This window comes from Fonsecaea multimorphosa (genome assembly GCF_000836435.1).
Source record: "Fonsecaea multimorphosa CBS 102226 unplaced genomic scaffold supercont1.10, whole genome shotgun sequence".
In the NCBI taxonomy this organism is placed as follows: Eukaryota; Fungi; Ascomycota; class Eurotiomycetes; order Chaetothyriales; family Herpotrichiellaceae; genus Fonsecaea; species Fonsecaea multimorphosa.
This window is the reverse complement of record NW_015971644.1, coordinates 300,559-316,945: the sequence shown is the minus strand read 5'-3', so window position 1 is coordinate 316,945 and position 16,387 is coordinate 300,559. Positions and strand designations below refer to the sequence as shown.

The 16,387-nt window shown below is 52.6% G+C and overlaps 7 protein-coding genes across 7 annotated transcripts; 4 read left to right on the top strand and 3 right to left on the bottom strand.

The window, feature by feature from the left end:
* Nucleotides 1–181: 181 nt before the first annotated feature.
* On the bottom strand, nucleotides 182–1,300 carry Z520_05688 (uncharacterized protein; the record flags this gene model as incomplete). The annotated part of the gene is made up of 2 exons (XM_016776191.1): nucleotides 182–1,183; nucleotides 1,238–1,300. 2 exons carry the CDS (start codon nucleotides 1,298–1,300, stop codon nucleotides 182–184), a joined length of 1,065 nt encoding a protein of 354 aa, XP_016632510.1.
* A 989-nt stretch (nucleotides 1,301–2,289) lies between these two features.
* On the top strand, nucleotides 2,290–4,397 carry Z520_05687 (uncharacterized protein; the record flags this gene model as incomplete). The annotated part of the gene is made up of 7 exons (XM_016776190.1): nucleotides 2,290–2,642; nucleotides 2,712–2,921; nucleotides 2,977–3,134; nucleotides 3,193–3,511; nucleotides 3,569–3,843; nucleotides 3,899–4,106; nucleotides 4,178–4,397. The coding sequence occupies 7 exons, from the start codon at nucleotides 2,290–2,292 to the stop codon at nucleotides 4,395–4,397; spliced, it is 1,743 nt and encodes a 580-aa protein (XP_016632509.1).
* A 343-nt stretch (nucleotides 4,398–4,740) lies between these two features.
* Z520_05686 (uncharacterized protein) lies at nucleotides 4,741–6,890 on the top strand (the record flags this gene model as incomplete). The annotated part of the gene is made up of 6 exons (XM_016776189.1): nucleotides 4,741–5,080; nucleotides 5,142–5,593; nucleotides 5,653–5,970; nucleotides 6,055–6,331; nucleotides 6,413–6,501; nucleotides 6,612–6,890. 6 exons carry the CDS (start codon nucleotides 4,741–4,743, stop codon nucleotides 6,888–6,890), a joined length of 1,755 nt encoding a protein of 584 aa, XP_016632508.1.
* Nucleotides 6,891–7,343: 453 nt separating this feature from the next.
* On the bottom strand, nucleotides 7,344–8,655 carry Z520_05685 (uncharacterized protein; the record flags this gene model as incomplete). The annotated part of the gene is made up of 3 exons (XM_016776188.1): nucleotides 7,344–7,611; nucleotides 7,683–8,101; nucleotides 8,155–8,655. The coding sequence occupies 3 exons, from the start codon at nucleotides 8,653–8,655 to the stop codon at nucleotides 7,344–7,346; spliced, it is 1,188 nt and encodes a 395-aa protein (XP_016632507.1).
* A 693-nt stretch (nucleotides 8,656–9,348) lies between these two features.
* Z520_05684 (uncharacterized protein) lies at nucleotides 9,349–11,135 on the top strand (the record flags this gene model as incomplete). The annotated part of the gene is made up of 5 exons (XM_016776187.1): nucleotides 9,349–9,469; nucleotides 9,523–10,095; nucleotides 10,172–10,311; nucleotides 10,365–10,815; nucleotides 10,891–11,135. The coding sequence occupies 5 exons, from the start codon at nucleotides 9,349–9,351 to the stop codon at nucleotides 11,133–11,135; spliced, it is 1,530 nt and encodes a 509-aa protein (XP_016632506.1).
* A 245-nt stretch (nucleotides 11,136–11,380) lies between these two features.
* Z520_05683 (uncharacterized protein) lies at nucleotides 11,381–13,559 on the bottom strand (the record flags this gene model as incomplete). The annotated part of the gene is made up of 2 exons (XM_016776186.1): nucleotides 11,381–13,433; nucleotides 13,489–13,559. 2 exons carry the CDS (start codon nucleotides 13,557–13,559, stop codon nucleotides 11,381–11,383), a joined length of 2,124 nt encoding a protein of 707 aa, XP_016632505.1.
* A 636-nt stretch (nucleotides 13,560–14,195) lies between these two features.
* On the top strand, nucleotides 14,196–15,710 carry Z520_05682 (uncharacterized protein; the record flags this gene model as incomplete). The annotated part of the gene is made up of 1 exon (XM_016776185.1): nucleotides 14,196–15,710. One exon carries the CDS (start codon nucleotides 14,196–14,198, stop codon nucleotides 15,708–15,710), a length of 1,515 nt encoding a protein of 504 aa, XP_016632504.1.
* Nucleotides 15,711–16,387: the final 677 nt, after the last annotated feature.

Genomic DNA, 16,387 nt, shown 5'->3' with positions numbered 1-16,387 from the left:
CCTCTGTTGCCGGACAGCCTCGACCGTTAGATCTCGTCCTATGGAGCGGGTTATGCAACATGTAAAATAGTGTGTCGTGTCACTGTATTCAGCACCCTGCAGGCTGGGACTGCTGTGGATCTCTGTCAAGCTTGGTCTTGTCATCATATGTACAGGAGCACGAGAGTCCAGCGGTGAGAGATTAGGCACTCGCAGGCTTTGCATTGGTGACCACTGTGGAGAAGTCCGGCTTCTTGCCCAGGAGCCAGCCCATGCCTTCAATCTGCTCGACGCGAAACTTGTCGCTGCTCTTCAAGAACGGAAAGAAAGCCCAGTGGCCATGGGGCATCCCTGGGTAGACGTAACTCCTCGTCTTGACACCACACTCGTCTCTGAGGACCCGTTCGTAGATCAAAGCCTCATCCCTCAGGGGATCCATTCCGTCAATCTGAAACAGCGCTGGCGGTAGTCCACGATGGCCATTGGGGTGGTTGAAGACTGCCCACTGCACGCCATCGTTATCCTGGGGCTTATAGCCCGAGAGGAACATGTCCATTGCGGCGACAGGAAGGACCGGGCTATGTCGATTCTGCTCGTACGACAAGTAGTACTCTTTGTACTTCTCCGGGACGACTGCGGGCGGGAGAACGGTGGGGATTGCTAGATATTGGCCCGTGAGTGGAGGCGAGAGTCCTTCGTCGCGGGCCAGGTGTGCCATTATAGCTGAGAGATTGCCGCCGGCCGAAGTGCCTCCGACCACGAACCCAGCAGATGGGTCTGCGCCCCAAGAGGTCGCCTTTTCCGCTGCCCACCTCATAGCGTCCCAGGCGTCGTTGACCGCGTACGGAAATGGGAATTCCGGAGCTAGCCTGTACGTTGCCGAAATACATACGGCGCCAAAGGCTTGCACGAAGTTCCGGCAGCTTTGCTCTTCGCTTTCTGGCGTGCCGATGCAGAATCCCCCGCCGTGGAACATGACAATGAGCGGCCGATGAAGGTCTGATCCTGGGTTCGATGGCTGGTATAGCTTCGCCCGTACCTTGCTGCCGTCTCTGGTCGGGTATTGGAGTTCCGATTGTCTGATCTCGGGCGGCGGGTCACCAAGCGCCTTCAGGGTTTCGATACTGCGAAGGGCCGACATCTTTTTAAAGGCATCCAAGTCATCGTAACTGGGAGGAGGCGGAAGTTGAGCGTTGTCAAGAAACTGGATTCGTGTCAGGTGAATGAAATCCACTACGTCTCACTGAGTATAGCGTACCGCCTTGAGCTCTGGATCTATGGTCGCAAGCGAGAGAAGGTATTCTTTGTCGAGGGAAGACATGTTGGCGCTGCTCGTGATCGTCGACCAAGATTCGATTCGAATACAATTGAGTCTCCTGGTTTTCAAGTACCGGTGTCGAACCAAAGCAGCCTGTCAGAGATGTTTCCTTGTACAGTGCTGTGTCTTCCAAAGTTGGACAATCACCATCAAGGGAGACCTGGTTCGAATTCCGGATTTGGGGTATTGTAAGCTTGTCAGACGCTGCCTGGAGGGGCTCCGAATCCCTCCTTGGTTAGGATATTGATATCTATTGTTACGGCTCTGCAGCATGAATTCCAAGCCTATGAAAGGCTCCACGATAAGCTGACGAACTGCTAGTCGGAATGTGTCTTGACTCGCAATATCACGGTACAGCCTTCGGCTCACTCCAAGTATCATGGTCCGGCATTCGGAAGTGAGCCGAGGTTTGGTTTCCCTGAGCGGTACATGTTGCACTTTGAACGATATATCTGGGTGATATCTATTTCCCTGCGGCACGGAGATGGGCGAAATGGATGGTGCCTGGCGCAAGATTGGTCCAAGCTGGTTGTACTCCGTGTTCCTTTGTAGGAGCCAGCTGTTACAGAACAAGGCTGGGTGATGCGAGGCTGACACCTTATTCTCAGCGGCCGCTGGCCGCGGAAACGAACAAGCCCTCGAAGCCCCGGCACTGGAATGACCTGTCGCGTCCAATTGGCTTTTTCTTTCTGGGCATCGGTGCCCGGAACGATTTGTAGCATTTTGCGGACCATGAAGGGGGGTAAGACATGGGCATCATCTCATTTATGCTGGAGACGCGCTTTTTGGCGGAAAGAAACAGTCCCTAGCACTTGTGCCGCGAGACTCGCTATATCGCAGAGACTCATGTATTTGGCAGAGTGGACAGGAGGTGTTTGTTGCTATTTGAAACCCCGCGATCCAGTGTACCATTGACCCGCGTCTTGACCGATATCTGTCAATCACTTGGCCGATACCTCCCGTCTGGCCTAGAAAATCTACTGGAGCTCATCATGACTGAGCCCACTGCAGATTTCAATACACTGACCTTGTCAGTGGACCAGAAGGATGGCGTAAATGGAAGCCTCGAGTCACGGAAACGCGCTAAGAGTCAATACGTCGTCTCTCAGGACCACATCCACAAGAAACGCCCACTCCGCATTATCTGTATTGGCGCCGGTATCGCAGGAATTGCGGCCGCATATAAGTATCAGCGACGACTCAAGGAGGTTGCATTCACCATTTACGAGAAGAACCACGATGTTGGCGGGACTTGGCTGGAGAATCGATACCCTGGATGTGCGTGCGACATACCTGCACACGGATACACGTATTCTTGGGAAGGAAATCCCGAGTGGTCACGATTGTTTGTCCTTCGCCGCAAGCCCTTTCATTATCAAGTTGATATGATTTTATTCTCTAACTTCCTCTCCAGCTATGCAGAAGCTCCCGAGATTCACGCCTATTTCAAAGGATGTGCAGTCAAATGGGACTGTATGAAGTACATCAAATTGGGCCACAGAGTCATTCGAGCAGAGTGGTCTTCCTCTGATTCCGTCTGGGAGGTTACTGCTGAAGTTCTCGAGACTGGTGCTACAATCCGCGATCGCTGCGATGTGCTGCTCAGTGCCACGGGAGTTCTAAAGTATTTCACGACCGACCGCAAAGGCGAGAGCGGATGGCTAACCACCTGTTTCCAGCAACTGGAAATGGCCTGCGATAGACGGCCTCCACGACTTCAAAGGCAAACTGCTCCATTCTGCTCGGTGGGATGATTCATATGATTTCAAGGATAAAACTGTTGCAGTCATTGGTGCCGGTTCCTCTGCTATTCAGATTGTACCAACTCTTACTCCAAGTACGACGCAGCTCTCGAGATGTCAGAGAACGTATGCTAACTTGCCCTTCTTTGAAAGAGGTCCGCAGGATGATCAACTTTATTCGATCTCCAACCTGGATAACACCCGAGTTTAGCCAATCCCTGGCTACAGAAGGCCGGGACACTAAATTCTCAGCGGAGCAAATTGAGCGTTTCAAAAATGACAAAAAACACTTTCTCCAATACCGGAAACTTGTCCAAAACACTGGCAGTTCCAATTTTGGGACATTCTACAAGGGCTCACCCCGCCAGCTCGAAGCTTTCAAGAACTTCTCCGCAATGATGAAGAAAAGACTCAACGACGACGAAGCTCTGGCTGCCCAGTTCATTCCAAAGTTTCCGGTGGGGTGCCGTAGGTATGTTTTAGGATTGGGAGGCCACGAGGACCGTCACTATACTAACGTTGAAACAAGGTATACGCCTGGAAGCGGGTATCTGGAGTCTCTCGTGGCCAATAATGCCCAGGTGGTTATGGACGAAATCGATCACATTGATTCCGAGGGACTTGTCACGAAGGACGGTAGCCATCATACCGTTGACACCATCATCTGCGCCACGGGCTTCGACACCTCTTTCAGACCAGCATTTCCAGTCATCGGACGGCAGGGCCGAGATCTCGCAGAATACTGGAGTGAGGAGCCTCTGCACTACATGTCGATTGCAGTCCCAGGCTTCCCCAACTACTTTAGTAAGTCAAGCTGTTCCGACAACCTTACGGGTCAAATCCATCTAACGATACGCAGTTGTCGGAGGCCCCAACAGTCCCATTGCAAGTGGATCCCTGATCTCCGGACTCGAGGTGGAGATCGACTACGCTTACAGCTGTGTTGAGAAGATGCAGACCGAGAACATCCTTTCGATGGAAGTCAAAGAGGAAGCGATGCAGGATTTCATCGAGCACCGGAACGAGTCGATGAAGGCGTACGTCTGGAGCGGCGAATGCCGGAGCTGGTAAGTGCTGCGTACAGCAATTCGGATGTCTACGCGACTTCATCTGACAACAGCTTGTGCTTTTGCTGCAGGTACAAAAATGGAAAACTGGAAGGCCCCGTCATAGGGCCGTGGCCCGGCTCGTCCTGGCACTTCAACGAGGCACTGGCAAAGCCCCGGTTTGAGGACTACAATCTAAATTACGTGCGACGCAACAGATTTGCTTATCTCGGGTATGGCCGAACGCTGCGAGAAGAGCTGGGACAAAGCACTGCGGAGCATTTGACAGAGGAAGGGATCGTGGACACGTGAGCCATGGTAGTGACATTCCGCGGTCGGCTGCACCCAGATACGATTGTGGTCGAATACGCCGTTGAGTAGGAGTGGTATTCTCACCACTTCCTGCTGAAAACTTCCATGTGGGACGACGCCCCAGCACGATGCTAAACAATGCTGGCTACGACTGGGGTTCCCCGTGGGGATGTGGAGTGTCACGTCCCACCCTGGTCACAATACTTCCGTGTGTCTTTGAGGCATAAATATACAGGCATGGCATACAGACAGGCTCTATGCATTTCATCTGCAGCTGTGAGTAAACAATAATTCTGCATTTGGTCTGACCCGTTTTCACGGTCAATTGGTTAAATGAACAGCCATGACCTCCATTTCTCTGCTTGATTCGCTCCCGGATGCTGATTTGATAACTCCACCAGATGTCTCTGCAAGCACCCTGAGGCAGGCTTTGAAAGACATGAGTTTGGTGGTTGGGCCTGAGAATGTTGAGGTGTGCACCAGGGAGACCATGAAGCCCGATAAGGATGGACACTACTACAACCTTCCCAAAGAGCATGACTTGTTCTACGTCTTGGAAAAGGACGTTTTCCTCGCTAGTGCTGTGGTCCGGCCAGGCTCAACTGAAGACGTCTCTGCCATTGTGAAACTGGCCAACGAATTTTTGACACCATTATGGCCAGTCTCCATGGGTCGAAACCTCGGTAAGCACGATATCCGTCTCGGGTGTGCTCACATCTCCTAGGCACAGCTAAGCCAATGCAGGGTATGGAGGCTCGGCACCGCGTCTTCGTGGCAGCATTGTTCTCGACGTGGGTGCCCGCATGAACAAAGTGCTGCAAGTCAATGACCGAGACTGCACCTGCCTTCTCGAGCCTGGTGTTTCGTACTTTGCGCTCTACGATTATCTTCAGAAGAATGGATTCCAGCATCTTTGGATCGACAACCCTGACCTGGGAGGTGGGTCCGTGGTCGGCAATGCTCTGGATCGAGGTGCCGGTTACACTCCGTATGGGGAGCACTTTTCGATGCATTGTGGGATGGAAGTCGTCCTGCCCACCGGAGAAGTGATGCGCACGGGGATGGGTGCGTTGCCAAACAACAACACCTGGCAGACGTTCCAGTACGGGTTCGGCCCCTATCCGGACGGAATCTTTACACAGTCGAATTATGGCGTTGTCACCAAGATGGGATTTTGGCTCATGCCTGACCCTGGTGTAAGGCCTTATCCTACCCTGTAGTAGAGTTGTTCGTCGACACTAATTATCCTGCTCAGGGTTATCAATCATACCTGTTCTCTTTCCAGAATGACACTGATCTTCCGGCGATTGTGGAAGCCATTCGTGTTCTCCGGATTGGCATGGTTATCCAGAATGCGCCGACAATCAGATCGACACTCCTCGACGCTGCTGTTTACGCCCAGAAGTCTCAATATACAGACTCCAAAGAAGTCCTGACAGATCAAGAGATTGATGCCATCGCCAGAAAGATCGGGGTTGGCCGCTGGAACATTTACGGTGCCATGTACGGCCCGAAGGCAATGCGTGAGCTGCAGTGGGAGGTTCTGAAGAACACGTTTATGCAAATTCCTGGAGTGAGTCGAATTGCCTGCAGTGGCCATCACCGGTTTTCTTCACTGGGCTTTGCTTGATTTTCTGACCAGTAGTGCCCTTGACAGGCAAGATATGAATTCCCAGAGCCCCTGACAGATGGTGCCCAAGAGACCGTTCTTCACATGCGCGAGGAAACTCTCAAGGGCATACCCAACACCTACGAACTGGGATGGCTGGACTGGACCTGCAAGCGAGGCTCACTGCTGGGATTCTCGCCCATCTCGCCCGCCACAGGCATAGATGCCAATAAGCAGTATGAAATGGTGAAGCGGCGACTCGGCGAGTTCGGGTTCGATTACCTTGGCACGTTCGTCGTGGGATGGCGCGAGCTTCATCATATCGGTTCGTTTTTGTGCCTCCTTCTGTCGCATAAAGACTTCCTTTAACCGTTTCCTGATCCTGACTAACGATTTCCGCCCATAGTGTGCTTGACGTTTGACAAGTCAGACCCTGGTTCTCGGAAAAGGGCACACCGATGCATTGAACTCTTGATCGACGACGCAGCCGCTGAGGTAAGCCTGGATCGAAACCTTTGCCCTATTTCTGACCACTTGAACCCAACCCCCTTCAACCCAGCCTGCACGTCAGATGCGAAGAAATCGTGGCTAAGACTTCCTCCCAGGGCTACGGTGAGTACAGGACACACCTGTGCTACATGGACCAGATTGCGAGCGTCTACAACTGGAACAACGGGGCCTCGCTTAGATTCAACGAGCAGCTCAAGGACAGTCTGGACCCGAACGGCATCCTCGCGCCGGGGAAGAGCGGCGTGTGGCCGAAGCGGCTCCGCGGACGGGGCTTCGAGATCCGGCGGACGCAGGCGTATGGTATAAAAGAAAATAAAGCCGCCGGGGGTAGTGACAGCGGGACTCTGATAGGGCAGTTGCCTGCAAGTCTATAAACAGAGATATGACGTCTCGATGCGTGGGTTAAGGGTGTGGTCGCGACAGAAAGCCTCATCACGAATTCTTGAATACCATCTATCAGAGCCTACCGTGTACAAGTCTGGGGTAACAAAAAGCCTGTAGTAGCGTAGAAAAGAGTGCTGGTAAAGCCATTCGCCGTCGCTATCTTCCTTGTCGGTGTATGCCACATCATCCCTGTACCTTCAGATCAACCCTTGAGCACAAAAAAACCTTTCTCACCCAGTCTTCCCGAAGGTGCTACATTAGAACAAGAGCAGGCTGCGAGGAAGGATTCAGCAGGCTGAGGCATGGGGACCCACTAGCCCCACATGGTGTCCGGGTAGACGCTCAACGAGGCTGGCTAAGCCATCAACATCATGTGGGAGCGCATTGTCTTATTCATACGTACCCAGGGAGTTGTCTTAGGTACATACATTCTCCGCCCTCCATTACACCTCTTCCCCACCCGCAGAACACTGTTGATCAATGTCAACACCAGCATAAGACTTGAGCCAGCCTCGAGGGGCGTCCGGGGCAAAAAACAGCTCGCCGCTCTTGGTGCTTCTGGCGATGAGATCAATGGCCCGAGGGACCATCAACTTCTCGTACTCTACCACGGCGCGATCGAGGTCATTCAATCCATACTTGATAATTTGCTGGGCTAGCTGGAGACTGTCCGTCATGGCGCAGTTGACGCCTTCGCCAACGAAAGGTGTGCTAGTTGCATCGTCAGTTTGGCTGCTCGCACCGGCGGTCGTAGAACAGGTTATATGGTATTCGCGTCTTACCTGAGATGCGCGGCGTCCCCTACCAGAGTAATGCCAGCCACCGTCTTCCATGGCAGCGAATCGATCGGCATGGCGTACAGCGGCCAGGCATAGAACTTCCCATCGCTGTGTCTGATCAGGTCCGTGTGCAGGGCAGGCCAGTCCGCCAAGTAGTCATTCTGGAGTAATCGACACAGCGCCGACGGGCTCTCAAGAGCAACAGCGTTCTCTGAGCTCCAGTGCTCGGGAAGATGCAGTCCGACGCCGACGTAGTAGGAGCCGTCGCCCAGCATGAGAGCAACGATCTGCTTCCCCTGACCAAAGGCTATATAGTTGCCCTGTCCGGCTAGCGCAGCGGCAGATGAGTAAAACGGATTCCCCGGACTGATGGTGGTGGTCAAATAGTGCAACCCAGAATACTGTGGTTTGGCGGTCGTGACCTGTCCACCGTCAGTCACCCACCACCGATGATTATCGAGACAGGGTGAGTTACAAGATTTCTGGCTTTGGACCATGCTCCATCCGCGCCTACGACGAGTCGGAATCCTGACTCGACACTGCCGTCCGTGAAACACACAGACATCGACCCGTCGGCGTTTCGCTGCACCTGTTGAACCTTCATGCCCCAACGGACCTTCCTCGCTGGGACCGAGTTGAGGAGCAAGGCTCGCAAGTCCTTACGGTCGATCTCCGGTCTGTTCTCATTGATGTCGTCGCTCTCGCCCGTCCTGACGTATACTTTGCCCCGCCCGTCGGCCAGGACCGTATGTGCGTCGGCACGGGCGAGTTTCTTGAATTGGTCCAATAAGCCGGCTTCTCGCAGAGCCATCTGACCAGAGTCGGCGTGGATGTCGAGGGTCCCGGCGCGTGAAGATGTCTCAGAGCCCGATACGTCTCGCTCGAAGATGACATAGTCGATGTTGGCGAGCTCTAGCATGCGGGCGAGCGTCAAGCCACTGGGACCGGCGCCGAGGATCGCGATGGGCGGTGCCATAGCGGAAGCACTTTGGAATGTCGAGGGTAAAGAGGAGATCCATTTGTAAATTATCTGACGACAATACCACGTTTTATAGCAGGTCGAAGATTGCATTGCACTCGATGCAATGTAGTGGGAGGCACTGCTGCCGTCATGTGTTAAGTTCCGTAAGCTCCGACGGAGGATATTCGGGACTTAAGCTGTCTTGTCGTCTGGAATACTTCATGAGTGACATCCGGAAGTTGAACACTTTCCAATCTCACAACCACCGGCCACCGTGATCATGTCCGAGCCACCTGCCCCATATGCTGTAAGTACCTCTCATTCACTGTAGATTGAAGTCTATAGACTGACTAGAATGGTGACTGGAGTGCGATGAGTGCCGATCCCGCAAGGTATGTCAATTCCACCTAATTGGTGAGCCGGAGGACAGCTTTGACAAGTCTGTAGGTAGCTTGCTCACGGGGACGCCCTGGATGTCAACGCTGCGAAGATGAAGGCGTTGACTGCACCTATTCGCGATCGGGCGTCATTCGCCGCAAAAGGAAGCGGAAACATGATAGAGCTCTCGCTGATCAGCCTAACGCTGCTGGTGTCGCTCGTAGCCACGGCTCCGAAGCGACCTCTAGCAGTCTGCATTCCAGCCTCGCTCCTGACATAGAATTCACACGAGATCGTCTGCGTGGACTCGGTACGCCGCCACACAACTCAATGGGAGCCCTCTCATCCCTAGCTGAAGCCTCTGCTGCTGTCTGGCACGACGGCCTGGAATTCGACAAGACCTGTAACAACTTTTACTTGTTAGAGGATCGGGCAGTTCTCTGGGTAAATGGTGAGATCCGCAACGTGTCTCTGCAGGATACAGCTGAAACCAACATGCAACAGCATTCGAGGCCGAATTGAAACGAGATCGTCCCTTCTCTGTCACTCCGCCTCCAGAAGTGTTGGGCCACCTGAAGGAATCTCGCCCGCAACAAGTGCAAGATAGGGCCTGGCTCGTCATGTATTACGGCATCACCCTCAACCTCGTTTCCGCTGCTGATCCTCGGGACGAATCCACAAAAGCAAAGCTTCGACATAATCTCTGGCTCGCCCTAAACGACGCGAGACTCCTCCTCGAACCCACCGAGCTCAACATCCAGGCTTTGCTTCTGCTCGCCCTCGATGTAGAGGAGTTTACCAGTCCTTCACTCTGTTGGATGATGGTCACAAATGCATGCAGGATGCTGCAGGCGTTGGGGGTGAGCGACCGCCGTTTCGACTCTCAGACCCGTGACCGGCGCGTTGCGATGTTTTGGCATCTGAACCTCGTGGACATCGGACTGGCTCTTATCTTTGGCAGATCGCCCACATTCCACCGTGGAATGACAAGACAGATTCCCATGCCAACGGTCAAGCAGCTCTTACCATTTCAGCCTCACATTGGCTCGCCTGGCGCACTGGCGCTGTTCGGAGTGCGTAAGTCAGCTCTCAAGCCAAACCTAACTGAGGTAGCCGACCTCAAACGAGATAATAAGTCTGACATGATCTTCAGATTATATTCACCAGATGTTTATCCTATCACGCATAATGGCTGACATTTGGTACTGTCTTCACGAAGAATTGACGCCCAACGACGACAGTATCGAATCAATCAGCAAAGATCTTGAGTCGTGGTACCTCCAGGCGCAAAAGGTGCGTATTGATCCTCGCGAGCACGACTCTTTAAGAGCTGACATGCCACACAGATTCTTGAAGCTGCTGCCCTGGCCGAGAAACCCTTTCTCAACGCTCACGACGCCGCTTCCTTTGACCAGGCTCTGGGTAGCGTCAACTTCCAGTACGAATATCTTTATATCCTCCTCGCTCGATCCTCCACTCGCATGAGGGCTCAGTGCACCGACTCATCGAAACGGATGCTCCAATTACTCGCCGACATGGTATCGGAGTCCGAGGTACCAGCCAACGGCATGGTATGGCACCTTTTGTGCGCCCCCTTCACCCCGTTCCTGGACCTTTTCGGAGATCTCTTGTCGAATGACAAGGGCGGGTCGGAGGAGAACAAGGAAGTCCTCGCGGCCATGGAGCAGCTGCCAGTCTTTCTGGAGAAGATGAGCTCGAGGAACTCGCTCGCGGCCAAGCTGAAAAGTGTCGCTGTGGTGTTGGTGCAGCACGCCAGATCTGTGGTTAACCATGAAGGTAATATGTGCTGCTCTGAGCAAGTCTGACCCCCCGGACAAGATGTATGAGCTGACCGGGATCGTTATTGTCCAGAAGGTCGCCCTCCTCCTAACACGGAGCCCGGCTTAACTCTCGCAGAGACCTTTCCTAATCACTGGCCAGCAACCACAAATATGTTGGATTGGGATTCATTCTTCAACCATACCGTTGCGGCACCAATCCCAGATCATCCGCAGGCCGAGAATCACAATACTGAGCCGAACGACTTGACCGCATGGACGAATGATTTCTTCGACAACGCTTTTGTGGACTGGGTTGGCTGGGATGCTCAAGTCTGAGATTGCTATCGGAAGCCATTCCATATCACGGGCTGACGAGAGTAACCCCGGGGTTAGCAAGCAAAAGCCAGCGATCTCCATATTCAGAATATAGTTCAACGGAAGTTGTAAGGATTTCTCCCGCAGCAGTTTGCAGCCAGCGCCAACGCTTTGGGAAGTGTTTTTCTCCTGATGGCTAGATTACGTGTCCTAGACCCTGTCAGAGAGCTGAAGGGCATTTTCCGACCTCGTTGCACTCAATTTATCTATATAGACATCTCTGCAATTCTCTTGGCAGCTACTTCGACTCCGCCGTCCGCGTCCACAATACCCAGCGCGAAGTCTTCCAATCTGCTACTCCGGGGCAACTTAGCCGCCGGAATAGTGAATTGCTGGGTGACATTGCGACTCTGGTGGCCTGACCCAGGTAGACTTGTGGACTGAACCTGTGTGTGCTGGCCGAAACTTGAAGCCGGCAGCTTGCCTCCCAAAGATTGTGTTTGGAGTTGCTCAGGTCCCGGATGACTTTCTGCAGCAAAACCAGCAGGCGAACCACCATACCTGAAATTCTGGGTTAAAGGCTCGGTTCGCTGACGGTCTGCGTTTGGTAGACTTCGTTCGCTGTTATTTCTCGGGGACAAATCTTCTGAGAGAGACGGCGAATTCGTTCCCGAAGCTGACATGGACGTGCACTGCGCTACCATATCAGTTGAGAGCAGGAAAGAGTCGTCGGCAAAGAAGTATGCAGCTGCATCAGAAAGCAGATCCGATCCTCCGGTGACCAGCGAGGAGAAATCCGTGTTGAGATAGTCGGTCTCTTCGCCCGAGCTGAAATCCTCAATGTTGAAAGTCCATGGTCCCGCTCCCTGCGACGTGTCTTCTACGAGAATATCAGGCACGTCCATACCCGAGTCCCTGTCGCGGATCTTCATCACATTCTTGACCACCATCTCCACCAGGCTGGAGTCCCAGAGACCATCACGCGAGTTCTGGAGCAGAGGGTGGGAGAATAGCCGGTAAGCCGTGGTTAGTATTTCCTGGTTGGTGGTTTTGAGACATAGAAAGTATAATGTCCCGATGAGGAATGTGTATAGTGTATAAGTGCGCTGCGAGGGCGAGGCTAGTGGGAATGAAGCACTTGCGGAGTGCGACACTGAATTGCTTGCCAGTGAGAGGAGGTCTAGCACTTCGGAAAGAGCGGTGCTGAGCATATCCTCGTCATTGATGGCGTACCCTGCAGCATCGGCTGCAATTGGAACATTCTCCTCGATAAGATTGTAGAAGATGTGGAAGCTTATCTGCAAGAGCAGGAACTGTTGTAGCTGAAGCTTCCTTGTGTTTTTTTGGCTGTCAGTCCCTGGGGTACTCACGGGTGAGTTCCCTGGGTTGCTATCGAGGAGGCTCAGTGTCCGGCGGTATTTCTCATATTGCTGGCGTAATACCACTCTTTCGTCCCATAAATCCTGAGGAAACTCCGTCGAGGTTTTGCCTTTGTGCTGAACGTGGCTAATCAATTGACGAAGGGTCCAATTCTGAAGTCTCACAAGAACGCGTTCAGCATGGCCAAGATTTCGGAACGAATCAGGCACAACCGACAATGCTCCTCGAGTCTCTTGAGGAGAAACGAGTTCCAGCACCGGAAGTCGAAGGTCATCATAGCAACTTGCCTGGACGTCCAGGTGTTCAAAGAGATGTGTCAGATGCAGAAGTAACGGGTCATCAGCCCATTTTGCCTCGGATTGAGTGCGCTTCAGCAGCCTCAACCCGCTATCGAGGTGCGATAGCGCCTGTCGACTATCACCGAGAAGTGACTCCAAGGAGTAAAAGATGACGCTGCAAACCAACGCTACATCTGGTAGGGCATCAGACCGTGCGAGGTAATTTTTCAATTGCCCGTAGCATTTGCTGACCATGGTCATGGTCTCGACGTTCGAATTCGGCTTTGCCTTTCCACCGGCCGCAAACGACCCAGAAACAAAGTCCTTGTGCAAAGAGCTTAAAGCGACGAGGCAACTGCGGATGACGAGTTGATCTTGACATCGTTGGAGGATCAGTTCGGTCCACAAGGTCGGATCGCCGTAGCTGGAGAGATTCCATGCTGCTTGAGAGCAGTAATAGTGTAAGAGCTGCCGATCCACTTGGCTTCCGGGAATTTTAAAAGGGATGCTGTACGATGCAATGGACATGGAATTGTGAGGAGAACCATGTGCTCCTGAAGCAGTGTTGGGTGGAGGCGTGGGATACCCCTGGCATTTCCTATTTGACGAAGTGCAGTTCTCGCACTCCGGCCTCTTCTGATCGCATCTGATATGGCGGGTTCTGTGAGAATTTTCGTTAGCACTGGATCTGTCGGCGCACATAGCGTACCACATACTTGCAGGTGAAACATCCTGATCGAGACTTTGGTGCGCTCTTTCGCGGCTTCCTGGCGGACAATTTGTCCATGGTAGCAGGGAGTGCACACGTAGGCGGGATGAATGAACCCAGACATTATTGCAAAGTCAAGAGGTGCAGATTTGAAGGCGGGCTGCTGAATTGGTCCCCAGGGTCCGTAAATGCGATTCTGGGGCTGGCGCACCGAGAACAAAAGGACCGAGTTGAAGAACAAAGAGCCTCAACCCCTTTCTGAGGCTTGTTGCAGATTGCGCTCAGCCTTGCGGGGCCTGCCACAGCCTCGCCAGCCAATCCTTCACGCCTTTCCCCCCGAGGTTGAAGCGTACGGACAAGCGAGAATCCGCTTTCTCATTCCTCTCTATCACTACCTAGGTAGGTATTCAGTGACCACGGTCTATATACCACCAAACGGTATCGACTCATGTAGGGCCGCCCATCTATTAAAGGTCTTTGCTTTGTCAAGGTTTCACCAGAAGATAGCTCGCAAATTTACGTGCCCTGTCACCGTACCAACGAGCATAGTCTGGGAAGTGAGTGGTAGAATGAAGGTATGAATCAATCAGCGGGCTATATCAGCCCTCGAGGTATAAGAACGCTGCGGTAGGTGCTCGAACCTGTCGATCAAAGGATACATCCTCAGTTGCAATCGTTTTCAAGACTTGTGCTTTACTTGTCAAACTACTCACCATGGGAAATCTGTCCGCACTCTTTCTTACTCTGCGCTTGTTCCAAATCATTGCTCTGGCTTTATGCTCTAGTTCTGCTCAGCATCTTGTTCTCAATCGTCGGGGCTCACCGGCCTCCAGCAATGCCACTTCAGGTCTGTTGTCCACAACGTTCGGCACAAATTTCGATGTCAATGTCACCATCGGCGGGGAAACATTCCCTCTCCTTGTCGACACTGGAAGCAGCGACACTTACGTGATGAAGAAGGGGTATCGGTGCTTCGACAAGACCAACGGTACCGAGCTCCCGCAATCTGCCTGTTTGTACGGCAGTGCGACCTATACTCCGTCCGCTACATATTCTCAAATCCCGAACGAGATTTTCGGAGTTCAATATGGCGCCGGCATTGCCTCCGGTGTCTTAGCCCATGAAGAGGTCACTCTTGCTGGCATCACAGTCAAGAATGCAACCATCGCAGTGGCTAATAGTTCAAGTCCCCAGGGCGACGGCGTCAACTCCGGCATTCTAGGCCTTGCGTATCCCGCTTTGACATCGGGTCATCCGGCCAATGTCACGGACAACACGACATACTTTTATAACCGCCTCACATACAATCCCTTGCTGTTCGTCATGCACCAACAAGGTTTAATAGAGCCATACTTCAGCCTGGCACTAGCACGAACACCACAGAACAGTACCTCAGGTTTCGGGGGGTACTTGTCTCTCGGCGGCCTTCCACCCGTTCCGCACAGCGACGCATTCACCAGCGTTTCGGTTGAGATTGATAATTCCGTCCCCATCCAAGTCACATCCAACGAGCGCGTCCGCGCCTACTGGACGGTTACCGTCTCTTCTATTGTCTACGGGCCTGGTAACGGCACCACATCCCATTCTGCCCCTCAACCTAACAACATCACGACCTCTTCCACACTCAGAAATGGCACCTCATTCCAAGCATTCATCGACAGCGGCAATTTCTTCTCCTACCTTCCTGACACAGTGGTCACCAGTATAAACTCCCTGTTCTCGCCTCCCGCTGTCTTCGATGCAACGACTGGTTTATGGTACGTCGACTGTGCCGCCACCGCACCTCAATTGGGCCTTGAGATCGGTAATCAGACATTTTTCCTCGACGGGCGTGACCTGATCTATCAGACCGCTCAACCAAGCAGCGGTGAGGCGCAATGCGTTTCCAACCTCTTGAGTTCGGACTTTAGCGGGGGAGCATACGGGGAGATTACGTTGAACATCATTGGCGCAGCCTTTCTCAAGAACGTGCTTACCGTCTTTGACTTTGGAGCCAATGAAGTCCGGATGGCGAAGTTGGAAGGAGAGGTTACTGCGAGCGAGGGTCAAGGTCAAAGTGGAAACGGCAGTAGTGGTAGGAATGGTAATGTTGATGGCATTTCTGGAAGCGGGACTGATGATGGGACTGCTTCAAAGAGCGATGCTGGCCCATCTGCGAAGACTTCAATCTCCGGTTCATTCTTCGCCCTGCTGACCTCGATCGCTGGTGTTGGGATCTGGTTGTTCTGAGAGAGCAGGGAAAAGAAGCAGGATCCGGGATGGCGGGGTGGACGACGTGGTGGCTAAGGGTGATTACGGTGATTAGCTTGCTGGGCATCAAGTAACCTATGATATCAACAGCGATCAGGTAGAGGTCTGAGAGAGTAGGAGTAGCACTAGCACTTGGTATCAATACGCTTCAGCACTTCCCACAAGGCTGGACCCTTGGCGGCGAGGCTGAATATCCTGGGCATGACGTATGGCATGATTGTGGAGAATAGACTCCATTACTCCGTACTCGGTACTTTGTCCTCCTCGCCAGGGTTGGTAAAAGACCGGACTTTTATTATCGGCCGAAATATTAAACGTTAGTAGACGGAATTGAACGATAGTATACGAAACAATACCGCATGCCAAGACATAACTAAACTACACTAAAATACTAGCGTCTAGCATTTTATATGGGAAAAGTGGCTAGTTTATAGCGGACTATAGCGCTAAAATACACTTTAATTGACCTTATTTTCTTCATACAACGCGAGATTATTACGCTATTTTATCGCGCAAAATCGCCCCTAAAAGCGTATCTACGAATGCTTTACAACACCTACCTACGCAACTCCAGGAGCTCAAATCGCTATCTCAACGATCTCTCTATCCTTATAGACATTGTAGAATGCCTCGCGCACCAGACCTTATTATTCGCA